Source organism: Neoarius graeffei, chromosome 6 (genome assembly GCF_027579695.1).
Source record: "Neoarius graeffei isolate fNeoGra1 chromosome 6, fNeoGra1.pri, whole genome shotgun sequence".
Taxonomy (NCBI): domain Eukaryota; kingdom Metazoa; phylum Chordata; class Actinopteri; order Siluriformes; family Ariidae; genus Neoarius; species Neoarius graeffei.
Window position 1 is genome coordinate 55,111,069 of NC_083574.1, and position 13,067 is coordinate 55,124,135.

Sequence of the window (13,067 nt, forward strand, 5' to 3'; positions counted from 1 at the left end):
GCGGCGGCTTTGGCCGAACTTTTGCTTCTTTGAGTAAGTTAACAGAGAGTGGGCGTGGCCTCGCCTGGCAGACTCCACTGAGAACCTTTAACTCTTTACATGACTCGGCTGGGCAGATTATTGTGGCAAGTGTCCAACAATAACACTCTACTCCTGTCATTCAGCATCAACGGTGAAATAGTTACACGATTTCTTGACTGTAATTAATAATATAACCTGATCTCCAGCACTGTTTTCTTTTCCTTCTTTTTTCCTCCTATTGATTACCATTGATACAATTGCTATAGACATAACAAGACAAAAACAGTGTGACTACTAAACCTTTGTTATTATATTTAAGCAGCATATTATTATTATAGCATATTATTATATTTAAGCAGCATATTGACATACTAGAGGGAAAATGATATCATATAACATTATGATACAATGTTATATAGGTTCTATAAACTTTTGTGTTTATAGTTAAAAGAAAAAGAAACATCCATCATCCATACACAAGCCTATCTTTACATTTAGTTCCCTATAAATGTGTGTAAAACAGAATATTTTCTGTTAATCTAGTTATCTTGAATGCTTGGACTATAGACTAGAGTGTCCCACAGCGTTAAGTTGAAGCACGGGACGGACGGTGCGCCTTTAAGAGTTAAGAAACTTGAAACCTTGTTTGCGCAACAATCAGTGCAGCTCAGAGCCGCCAAAGTGTCTAGACTAGCACATGATGGTAGTCAGCCAATGGCTCCACCGCTCTCCTCAGGGGCCCCGTGCGTGCGTGCGCGCGTGTTTGTGTGTGTGTGTGTGTGTGTGTGTGTAAGTAGTGGGGGGGGGGAGAAAAAAGAAAAGCAGAGAAACGGAGAAAGAGAGAGCTGTGAGCTGCAGTGTTTGACCAGGTCGGAACACGGAACACCTTAGACGAGGATTGTTGCTTTTCTGGTCTCCTCAAATAACGGATCATTTTTGGATGACTAAACCGGAGTGGGCTGGAACAGTGAGGAAATCAGCCGGGATCAGGAGTTCCGACAGGGAATTTTCTCTATGGAATTAAATCGCCGAGGAGCTTCATTCATGTGGCTATAGAGAGGCTCTGAATTGGTTTCAAAGTCCAAAACGCTCAAGTTTTTTTTTTTTTAGTTTGTGATTGTAACTGTCGGGCGTTTTATTATTATTATTATTTTTATGATTTTTTTTAATTTCTGTTCAGCGTAAATTATCCGCGATGTATACTTATTCCCTAAGAACATGCATGAACTAGTGGATTAAGCAGATGAACTCAAGTTAGTTCGGTTCTGCATGTGCACGGCCGACGGCGTTCTCTCGTGAATGCGTTTAGTTTTCATTGCATTTCATTGATTTTAATGCTACCTAATAATAATAACAACAACAACAACAACGTGCGTTTAAAGCCCATGTTGTGGATTTGTTCCCGACCCACGGTGCTCTGCTGTGCGCGCGCTGCACAGCGCTCGGCCAACCTTAATGTCGCACGAGCTCAAAAGCACTTGTGAAAACCTGCTATTGGAGCAGAATTAATAAACAAACAAACAAACAAACAAAAAACAAGAAAGCACACAATCAGATTTTTAAACTGTCGTATGTTCAGGACGAAACGCTCAGGTCTCGTGCGGCGACTCTGGAGAAGCCGTTTGGTTCCAGATAACGAGGAGGGTGACGGCAATGGCAAGAGTGGAGACTGCTGTCGGGACGATGTGTGCGAACATCCGGAAAAAATCGGTAAAACTGAGTTCGGAGCGATGACGCCGAGCGGCTCGGCCGGTGCAGAGGGTGTGTGTTCGAGCGCCGGCTGGGGGGTGACTTTGGACCAACGCAGCGGCGGCGGCGGCGGCGCAGTGGTGTGCGTTCCGGAACGGGGGAACCCCCGGTCAGTGCAGGACGTCGACAGCAGGACAGTAACGTGCTGCTTGTTCAAAGACCGGGACTCTTCCGGACCCGGAAGCTCGGAAGCGGCGGCTGTGGCTCGCGCAAAGGAGCCGAGCTCGTGCCAGTGGGCGCCCCGGAGCCCTGGCAGCTCCTCAGTCGAGAGTCCTGAGTCAAAACGGCGCTCGTTGGCAGAGCAGGAGCTCAAGGCCGCCACGTACTCGTTGCTCAAACGGCTGAAGGAGAAACCGCTGGATGCGCTCCTAGAAGCCGTGGAGTCCCGAGGCGGAGTGCCGAGCGAGTGCGTGATGGTGGCAAGGGGAGATCTGCGTCTTGGCGCACACGCAGCGCCTCCGCAGCTTCTCGTGTGCAAGCTGTACCGATGGACCGACCTACAGCACACTGCGCAGCTCAAAGCGCTCTACGAGTGCAAAAGCTTTAGCGGACGCGACGGACCGCTCATCTGCTGCAACCCCTATCATTACAGCCGCCTGTGTGGGCCAGGTAAGCACACCTGCGCTAGACTGAAGGCACGCGCTCTGCTTTCTGCACAACCTGTTCCGTCACCGCAAAAGTGATGCCGCATTAAATGCGTTCACATTCAGACACTGATTCATACTTTAACAAAAAAAAAATATATGACAGGAGATCTAATAATGTTCTGTATTGTTGTTTTTTTTTTTAACTGTACATGTTCTGTAGCATGTGCTGAACTGGTATAAGAGAGCCTTTTATTATCCCACAAGGGGAAATTTACATTGTTACAGCAGAAAAACAAGGCAGTGAAGAAGTATACAAAACTACATAATTTAGACATTAAAAAATTAACAAGTTTGCAGATATACAGTGTATTACAAAGGTAGTATCGCACAAGTAAGTCGGTATATTATTGCACAAGAGCCATTTTAACCATGTGTAGCTAGGAGTTCGCTGTAAAGTACTGATGCTGATAGTCAGTGCCCACACTATACGTTCAGAGGGGTTTCTATGGATGTAGAAGTGATCTGGACGGTATTGCTGATTATTGTGAGGAGTGACTGGTGCTGTGCTTGGTGAGGTGCCGGTTGTACAGTCTGACAGCAGTAGGGAGGAAGGAGCTGCTGTATCTCTCCTTAACACACCGTGTGGCCTGCTTTTCAGAGTGTGTGGTGTGACTCTGAGACAATCCTTGGCTATATGCTTTCCTCCAGCTTTGCATGCCAAGAAGTGTTGGGTTTGTACCATGAGCTGCACTCTTACAAAATACAATTCTTCCAGGGTTCTTTACTTGGTGTAGGGTTCTACATAGTACCATGAAGATTTTCCTCAGACTGAAAACCACAAGTTTCTGAATTTTCTCATGCGTGTGCCAGTCTGATATAGATGCTGCTGATAAATTGTGCTCTAGCGCAGGCCTGAGAGATTAAAATGGTTCCCAGGTTGAAAGTAAAGTGGCACACAGTCCTGTCAGTCAGCGTGGAAAGCCTGTTTATGAAACTGAACAAGAAAGCCTTGAAGTCTTAAACAAAACTGTATGCATTCAGAACGATTTTCCACTCAATTTATGCTCTCTATGCAGCTGCATTTCTACATACTCAACTGAAATGCTTCCATTACATGTGGCGTCTTAACATCTAAGTAATTCCAGCAGCCAAATGACCTCCTAACTAATTAACCGCTTTCTTCCAAGCCCTGCAAAAAAACAAGGATGAAATGGCCTACATATGCATTCCAGCAGACTGTGCTAACTAATTAACTACACTGTGCTGTAATATATATATTTTTTTAAAACTTGTAGGCGTAATGTCAATGAGTAGCTTATAATGGTGACTTGCATCACTTTATATGGCAAACATGTGGCCTATCTAGTGCAAGCTAGTCATAGTGATACAGGATACAGTGTAGAAGAAAACGAGGTTTGTACTGTATGAAAGTTCTGCTTTATGATAACACTAACTTGAACACAGAAGCACTAAGCTGAGTAAAGAAACTGAACAGCTTAAAAATGGCCATTTGGATTGTGCATACTGGTGTGTATTATGCCACTTTCTAGTCTGTGCCTTTTGCCTTGCCAGTTATCTCAGCCATAGCATGAAAAAAAGGAAAGAAAACTTAGTTTATATTCTTCACGGATTTACATCAATCTGGTGGATACTAGTTAGCACTGTCGCCTCACAGCAAGAAGGTTCTGGGTTCGTGGCTGGTGGCAGCCTTTCTGTGTGGAGTTTGCATGTTCTCCCCGTGTCAGCCCGGGTGTGTTCTGGTTTCCCCCACAGCCCAAAGACATGCAGTTAGATTAACGTGGGGCAGCCTTGGGCTGAAGCGCTGTAGTATGGCTGCCCACTGCTTCACATGGGTTAAATGCAGAGGATGAATCTCACTGTGCTTGAAGTGTACATGTGACAAATAAAGCCGCCTTCTTCTTCTAAATATACCCAAGGTGGGCTGCACATAACAGAAGAATTCCCTCCAGTTCATTCCTTGCTCAGTCCCTTTAAAAACTGAGTAAGATTTAAAGATTTCTGATTAATAGTGAGATGCCACTTTGTTTGTTTGTTTGTTTGTTTGTTTACTACAGTAATTGCTAACAGGATGCTGGACTTTTAAGACCCTGCCAATGTGATACGGGTTGTTTTACAATCAGGGTACGCAAGCTAAAAATCACATTTAACACTTATTATCTTCAATATCAAAAGGCTTGACTAAATAAACTTGGTTGTTTATTGTAGCCCTGTGATAGCTCTATTTACCATGCAAAAAAAAAAAAAAAATTGGTGATAACGTTATTTTTGGTGAATGTATGGCAATGTGTGTCATATTTAGCAAAATTACTCGTGTCATTTAGAAAAAGTGCTTTTTTGACCACAGGTGGCTCCAAAAGGGATGCACTTAAATCATTCTTTATACCATAAAACAAATATTTGGTTCTATATCATTGGAAACATAGTTAAGTTTTAATGTTGAATGCCAGTAAGTTTTCAGACTATTTTGATCAAATTAGTATGTAATTGTGTCAAAAAAAATGTCCTCTCCGAGACAGCTAATTTTTTAGTATAAAATAACGTATCTAAAATGATTATTTTCATCCTAAAATGTGGTCAAGATATTGGGACATAAATATTAGAGACAGGGGCGGCACGGTGGTGTAGTGGTTAGTGCTGTCGCCTCACAGCAAGAAGGTCCTGGGTTCGAGCCCTGGGGCCGGCGAGGGCCTTTCTGTGTGGAGTTTGCATGTTCTCCCCGTGTCCGCGTGGGTTTCCTCCGGGTGCTCCGGTTTCCCCCACAGTCCAAAGACATGCAGGTTAGGTTAACTGGTGACTCTAAATTGACCGTAGGTGTGAATGTGAATGGTTGTCTGTCTATGTGTCAGCCCTGTGATGACCTGGTGACTTGTCCAGGGTGTACCCCGCCTTTCGCCCGTAGTCAGCTGGGATAGGCTCCAGCTTGCCTGCGACCCTGTAGAAGGATAAAACGGCTAGAGATAATGAGATGAGATGAGATATTAGAGACAACTAACACAAAGCTTACAGCCTTATATTTAAAAGCACTATGGAAGTAGTGGATTCTGAATTGTCCAAAAAAAAAAAAGTCCTCTCTGAGAATCACTTCATTTGTTTCTCCCATCTTATAGCAGATTACACAAAACTACCATACACACATGTCAAAAAATGACCTGAAATCTGTTCTTTAACTTGTCCTTCACTTAAAAACTGGTACAAGAACCAGTTTGAATCGATTTGAATTTTGACACAAACTTTGTACCCTGAGTGTAAAACAACCCTTACACTTCCATTGTTGTTGTTTTTTTCTTTCTTTTTAGAGTCCAGCACCAGCACTGCGTTCACTAATTTGAAACCCGAACCGCGCTTTTGATCACTGATCCTCTGGCGCAGAGGTGAGAAGATCCCCGCGTGCTCCTTTCCATATCGACATACCTCGCGCGCGCTCATGCGAGTTCCGGTGAAGTCGGGGTCTCTTCCGCCCTGAACCGACACCTCTACTCGACTCACAAACTCCACTCAGTGAAAGTTCACCAAGGCAGCCGAGTTGTACCGACTAGCCTGCTTTTCTCCTCATATTTAATGGTCTTAACGTGCCATTTCGACGTTATCTCACAGCAATTTAAACTTTAACAACGCCTAAGTATGTGTCTGGGGGGAAGAAAGAAAGAAAGAAAGAAAACCCACTACAGTTTAATTGGTTTATCATAAAATCACAACATGTAAGCAGGAGCAAGTCTATACTAAACGGAACTCAGAAGCGCGCGGACAAAACCCCTTTTCTTCTTCTTTCATTTAGTTAGGCATTATCCCTTTTGAAATGAGATCAGTTTCAAGTTGCGTTTTAAAAGCCCTTTTTGCCTAAGAAGGTCCCCCTCATGCTATTTAGGCGAAGGAGTGGTGATAATATACAGTTTGCATACTGCTGGCGCCAGACTGACTAGCTGTGTGTATGTGAGTGACTGAGTTTAGGATCCTGGCAATTACCGCCGCCGCTCTTAAAGAGACAGACGCTATTATGCCCCCCCCCCCCCCCAACTCTTCTTCTTCTTCTTCTTCTTCCTCTAGGCGAGGTCACGTGCTCGCGAAATTTTCTATGGAACGCCAAACGGCTCATAAACATTAGTGGAAGGATACGGGGCAGGAGTCGGGGAGAAGACGTCATCTCATCTCATCTCATTAGGGGTGTTCACACGGCAACTTTTACTCCGGTGTAGCACCGGGGCTGCCCCGGTAGAGCGTTCACACGGTACAAAGTTATACCGGTGTAGCCCCTGAAAGCCGGCATGGTGGTGTAGTGGTTAGCGCTGTCGCCTCACAGCAAGAAGGTCCGGGTTCGAACCCCGTGGCCGGCGAGGGCCTTTCTATGCGGAGTTTGCATGTTGTCCGCGTGGGTTTCCTCCGGGTGCTCCGGTTTCCCCAACGGTCCAAAGACATGCAGGTTAGGTTAACTGGTGACTCTAAATTGACCGTAGGTGTGAATGGTTGTCTGTGTCTATGTGTCAGCCCTGTGATGACCTGGCGACTTGTCCAGGGTGTACCCCGCCTCTCGCCCGTAGTCAGCTGGGATAGGCTCCAGCTTGCCTGCGACCCTGTAGAACAGGATAAAGCGGCTAGAGATAATGAGATGAGATGAGCCCCTGAAAGCTGCTTAAACCGGTGCAAATCTAAAGGGGTGTTCACACGGCACATATTTGCATCGATGCTGCACCGATGTATTTTGTTGCGATATATCTTACACCGGTGTAAATTTTGTGGAGCGTTCACACGTCACAAACCTGCTTACTAGAGAGAAGCGTGTTAGCACCGGTGCAGCCCCACTTGCGGTCACACGGCAGTTTTTGCGACCGTGCTATACAATAGTAATAATGCGGAAATGAAATATGCGCATGCGTGAAAATGTACTTCCTTTTCCCGGTTGTCATGGCATCACCAAGCGCCGGGAAAACAACGTGGATGAAGACACCAGTGTTGCCAGATACTGCTGATGTTTTCCAGCCCAAAATATGTTCAAATCCGCCAAAATGCACTTAAAACTGCCCAATCTGGCAATAGTGGAAGACACGCAGTTCTGTTGTTTTGTTGATATTCGCCATTTTGGAAGCGCAAAATACCAGGATGCAAGTTATGCAATGCCCGGATGTAATCAACTCTCCTCACACGTAGCGAGTCTACCCCTGTAGCGTTCAGACGTCCCATTTTATATCGGTGCTGCCCCGCAAACTAGCTTTTACTCCGGAGTAAATTTCTTAAACCACCTCCCGAGCAGGGTTAGATTTGCACCGGTTTAAGCAGCTTTCAGGGGCTACACCGGTATAACTTTGTACCGTGTGAACGCTCTACCGGGGCAGAAAGTTGCCGTGTGAACACCCCTTAACCCTGCTCGGGAGGTGGTTTAAGAAATTTACTCTGGAGTAAATGCTAGTTTGCGGGGCAGCACCGATATAAAATGGGACGTCTGAACGCTACAGGGGTAGACTCGCTACGCGTGAGGAGAGTTGATTGCATACGGGCATTGCATAATTTGCATCCTGGTATTTTGCGCTTCCAAAATGGCGAATATCAACAACAACAGAACTGCGTGTCTTCCAGTGTTGCCAGATTGGGCTGTTTTAAGTGCATTTTGGCAGATTTGAATATATTTTGGGCTGGAAAACGTCAGCAGTATCTGGTAACACTGGTGTCTCCACGTTGTTTTCCCGGCGCTTGGTGATGCCATGACAACCAGGAAAAGGACGTACATTTTCACGCATGCACATATTTCATTTCCGCATTATTATTATCGTACAGCACAGTCGCAAAAACTGCCATGTGAATGCAAGTGGGGCTGCGCCGGTGCTAACATGCTTCTCTCTAGTAAGCAGGTTTGTGACGTGTGAACGCTCCACAAAATTTACACCGGTGTAAGATATATCGCAACAAAATACATCGGTGCAGCATCGATGCAAATATGTGCCGTGTGAACACCCCTATTATCTGTAGCCGCTTTATCCTGTTCTACAGGGTCGCAGGCATGCTGGAGCCTATCCCAGCTAACTACGGGCGAAAGGCGGGGTACACCCTGGACAAGTCGCCAGGTCATCACAGGCAGGGTTTTTTCTAGAAAAATTTAGTATGAGGGCGCTCACCATGGCGAGGGAGCGAAGCGACCAGGGGGGATTGGTGCCGGTTGTCCGTCCCCCCCTCTGCCGTGCGAAGCCTTTGAAAAATTGAGGCTACAATGGGACATTCTGAGGCTATCTGAGAGGGAAATTGTAACAAATTGTCAACATTGAAAAAGAAAAGTAATATTCTTCTGCCCCGGACAGTCTTTGGCTTTCTTCCGTTTCATGCCGCGGGATGACATCTTTAAATGCCCAAGTGTCAACAAAAACAACTCACGAACTACTTCTGTCAAAAGCTCCCGCGCCAGTGGGTGAAAGGTCATTCAGTCTCGAGAAATCTCGCTCTACAAGTCAGCTGACCTTGTATGTAACCCATGTCAAATCTCGCAAGAGCAGCCGCGACAAGTAAACAACATGGCGCCTCAGTCTGGAAAACGCCAATTTGGATTGTTTTTGCACCGTCTGGCGGTGTATCTACTATGATTGGAATATTTTTGGAGTAATTATAACATATTTGATGATCAGACACATTGTCACGTGGTGTTGCTGGTATGTTTTCACGGAGAAAAGATCGTTTTGAGAAAGATTGCATGTTGTGCAGTAGCATAAAGTGCATGGCCTAAGTGTGACTTGGGGTTCAATCGGCATTTCGGTAAGAGGGCGCAGCGCCCCTGTCCCCCGGTTTAGACGAAAGCCTGACAGGGCTGAGGCATAGACACATACCCCTTTTCCACCAAATCAGTTCCAGGGCTGGTTCGGGGCCAGTGCTGGTGCTGGTTCACAACTCGTTCAACTTGCGAGCCAGCTGAGAACCAGTTTGCTTTTCCATAGCTCAAGGTGCTAAGGGGAGCCACATCATTATGTCGCTGTATACGTCAGTTACGTCACTGTATACGTCAGTTACATCGCTGTATACGTCAGTTACGTCGCTACGTTTGCATAAACCTTGGCGCGAACATCGAAGCAACAACAACACGGAGAAGAAGAAGCAGCAACAACAACAATAATGGATGACTTCGCGTTTGTACAGCTGCTGCTTCTCGTCGCTTAAAAATGGCAACCTTTCGCGGTCTTGCTATTGTTGTCGGTCTTAACAACTCCGCCCCCCCGCTGACATAAGCGGTTCTTTCCTCTGGCCCAGCAAAGAGTTGGTGCTAGCCTGGAACCGGTTTTTATGGCCCCAGAGCCAGTTCTTTGTCAGTGGAAACAGAAAACCCAGTTCCAAACTAAGCACTAGCCCCGAACCAGCCCTGGAACTGCTTTGGTGGAAAAGGGGCAACAGACAACCATTCACACTCACATTCACACCTACGGTCAATTTAGAGTCACCAGTTAACCTAACCTGCATGTCTTTGGACTGTGGGGGAAACTGGAGCACCTGGAGGAAACCCACGCGGACACGAGGAGAACATGCAAACTCCGCACAGAAAGGCCCTTGCCGGCCACGGGGCTCGAACCCGGACCTTCTTGCTGTGAGGCGACAGCGCTAACCACTACACCACCGTGCCGCCAGAAGACATCATGATTACCTGATTAAGAATAGGCCATTTGCAGGAATTGGTCACGTGTCAATTTAGTAGTTAGCACAGTCGCCTTACAGCAAGAAGGTTCCGGGTTCAAACCCAGCGGCCAGCGAGGGCCTTTCTGTGTGGAGTTTGCATGTTCTCCCCTTGTCTGCGTGGGTTTCCTCCGGGTGCGCCGGTTTCCCCCACAGTCCAAAGACATGCAGTTAGGTTGGCGTGGGGCAGCCTTGGGTTGAGGTGCCCTTGAGCAAGGTACCTGACCCCTGACTGCTCCCCGGGCACTCTGGTGTGGCTGCCCACTGCTCTGAGTGTGTGCATGTGTTAACTGCTTCAGATGGGTTAAATGCAGAGGATGAATTTCACTGTGCTTGAAGTGTGCATATGACAAATAAAGGTTTCTTAGCAACAAGCCCGTGGTGGGCAAGCTAACTTGACTTTCTTGACAACCATAAGAGTTTGACTGGAGATCATAGCCGTAGCCAGCTATGAGGCCACCGTGGGCCTCGGTCAATTTTAAGAGCTGAAAATACATTTGTACACTAAATATTCAACTGAATAAAAAAATAAAGAATAACATTAAAACGTCTCCATAAAAAGTGCATTGTTAATTATGTTAAACGTTGATTCTGTCTTCTGTGTCTGTTTCGCGCGCACGGCTCTGAGACCAAGAACACAAAAGCGAATGAGTGCGTGACTCGGGGGAGGAACACAGTGCGGTAGACGCGGTTTTTTCATGGTAACCATCAGCGCACTTCCATGAAGCTGTTAAATTTACATTTTTGAAGCAGTGCAGTTTTGACCTCATTGCTTGGGCCAGATCAAACCATTAAACAAGCTTAAATTATTCTTACTCTTGCCACATACATGTTTTTTTTTTTCAAAACTGATGATATTCAGTTCAAACACCATTAAAAGTAATTTCAGGAATAGATCTCTTGTGAAGGCGGCACAGTGGTGTAGTGGTTAGCGCTGTCGCCTCACAGCAAGAAGGTTCGGGTTCGAGCCCCGTGGCCGGCGAGGGCCTTTCTGTGCGGAGTTTGCATGTTGTGTCCGTGTGGGTTTCCTCCGGGTGCTCCGGTTTCCCCCACAGTCCAAAGACATGCAGGTTAGGTTAACTGGTGACTCTAAATTGACCGTAGGTGTGAATGAGAGTGTGAATGGTTGTCTGTGTCTATGTGTCAGCCCTGTGATGACCTGGCGACTTGTCCAGGGTGTACCCCGCCTTTCGCCCGTAGTCAGCTGGGATAGGCTCCAGCTTGCCTGTGACCCTGTAGAACAGGATAAAGTGGCTACAGATAATGAGATGAGAGATCTCTTGTGTGACGTGTAATTCACCCCTCTCATTTAAATATGTCAAATTTTTCACGCACATCATGGACCTCTGTGATTTTAAAATGCTGGCTATGGCCCTGCTGCCGATGCGAAGCAATCCATTTCTATAATAGCTGTTTCTACCTTTTCTACTGTCTTTTTTTTTACCTGAATTTTCATCTGTACTTGGAAAAAGTTTGTGGTTTTAACTTCCGTCATAAGTTAAAGCGAATCACTGGCTGTAAAAGAGAGGGTTTTTTTTAATTCAAATCGGTCGCCGCCGAAAGAAATTCATGTGCGAAATGGCAGATCTCTCAGGTACGTTTATAACTTATAATTTCTCCTTTTCTACCTTTATCATTGGCTTAATGTGTGAAGATTCTTGAAAATAAATACAGATATATATTACACGTAAAGTTTTAGGATATAAAATGGCCTTAAGTGCAAATAAATCTGCTTCTTATCGGCTAAAACACATCTACAGATATATCTGGATTTATTTTCAAGAATCTTCTAACATTAAGCCAATGATAAAGGTAGAAAAGGAGAAATTATAAGTTATAAACATACCTGAGAAATCTGCCATTTCGCACGTGAACTTCTTTCGGCGGTGACCGATTTCAGTCCAAAAAACTCTCTTTTACGGCCAATGATTCGCTTTAACTTACGACAGAAGTTAAAACCACAAACTTTTTCCAAGTACACACGAAAATTCGGGTCAAAAAAGACAGTAGAAAAGGTAAAAACATCTATTATAGAAATGGATTGCTTCGCATCACCAGTCAAACTCTTATGGTTGTCAAGGAATGGCAAGTTAACTGCTATGGGGAAAATTGACACATGACCAATTCCTGCAAATGGCTTATTGGATAGACAGGACTTAAACAGAGGTGGACAAAGTACCCAAGTTCATTACTTAAGTCAAAGTACAGATCCCACTGGTTAAATGTTACTCCGATATAAGTGAAAGTTGTCCAGTCAAATTTTTACTTAAGTTAAAGTACTTGCTTTTAAAAATACTTAAGTATTAAAAGTACATTTTCTGTCAATGCATCGTTGTATTATTGCCACAACGCTTACAAAACCTAATGCCGTTACCAAAGACAGAAATGTGAATTCACAAAATGAACGCATGCTGTGCCATCATGGTGGTTTAACGTTAAGCTAGCTAGTGAGTGATACCCTACCTGACATGCTAGCAAACTCTTTTCAAACTCGAACTCATATTGGGTAGCTAACGCTACTAGAAAAGAGAGATTTCTACATTCTACATACATATTTGGCAAGATTATGCTAAAACATTTCTGAAAGGACTTCAGATAAGTTAACATTATTCATGTTAGCGTAACTCCATTTTTACATGCTAACTACCAGTGTTCAAGATAGCTAGCTATGTGTAAATGTTAGCCGTGGACAAAGCGATGGCAACTTGGTGGGCAAATCCATAGAAAGTCATTTGACTAACCAGACTGCACAGCTATTGCAACGTTATCGCTAGCTCTAAAAGCACAGACAACTTCGTTGCAAGTTTTCTCTTGGAATAAAATGTTTATATACCTCAATATGCTTCTGCAGGTCGGATGGCAAGTTTTTGTAGGCCGTGTTGTGGTTCATTTTCGGCAAACAAAGCAAACATTTAAAACTAAACGAATCTTTAATCCTTTCAGAAAACTGAAACATGGGTTCATGGGCCATGAGTGTGTGCGTTCCCCAAAAGAATCGCCTCCTTCCATTCTGCCATCAGCTGATCATGTTAAATAACGCTGTTGAGAAAT

At 45.0% G+C, this 13,067-nt stretch overlaps 1 protein-coding gene across 1 annotated transcript in view; it reads left to right on the top strand.

Annotated features, from left to right (window-relative positions):
* The first annotated feature begins 819 nt into the window (after window positions 1-819).
* smad6b (SMAD family member 6b) overlaps window positions 820-13,067 on the top strand; it is a 62,281-nt gene continuing 50,033 nt past the window's right edge. The window contains exon 1 of the mRNA XM_060923878.1: window positions 820-2,379. Within this exon, the coding sequence (XP_060779861.1) occupies window positions 1,593-2,379 (787 nt within the window). The 5' untranslated portion in view covers window positions 820-1,592. The remainder of the gene's footprint in view (window positions 2,380-13,067) is intronic.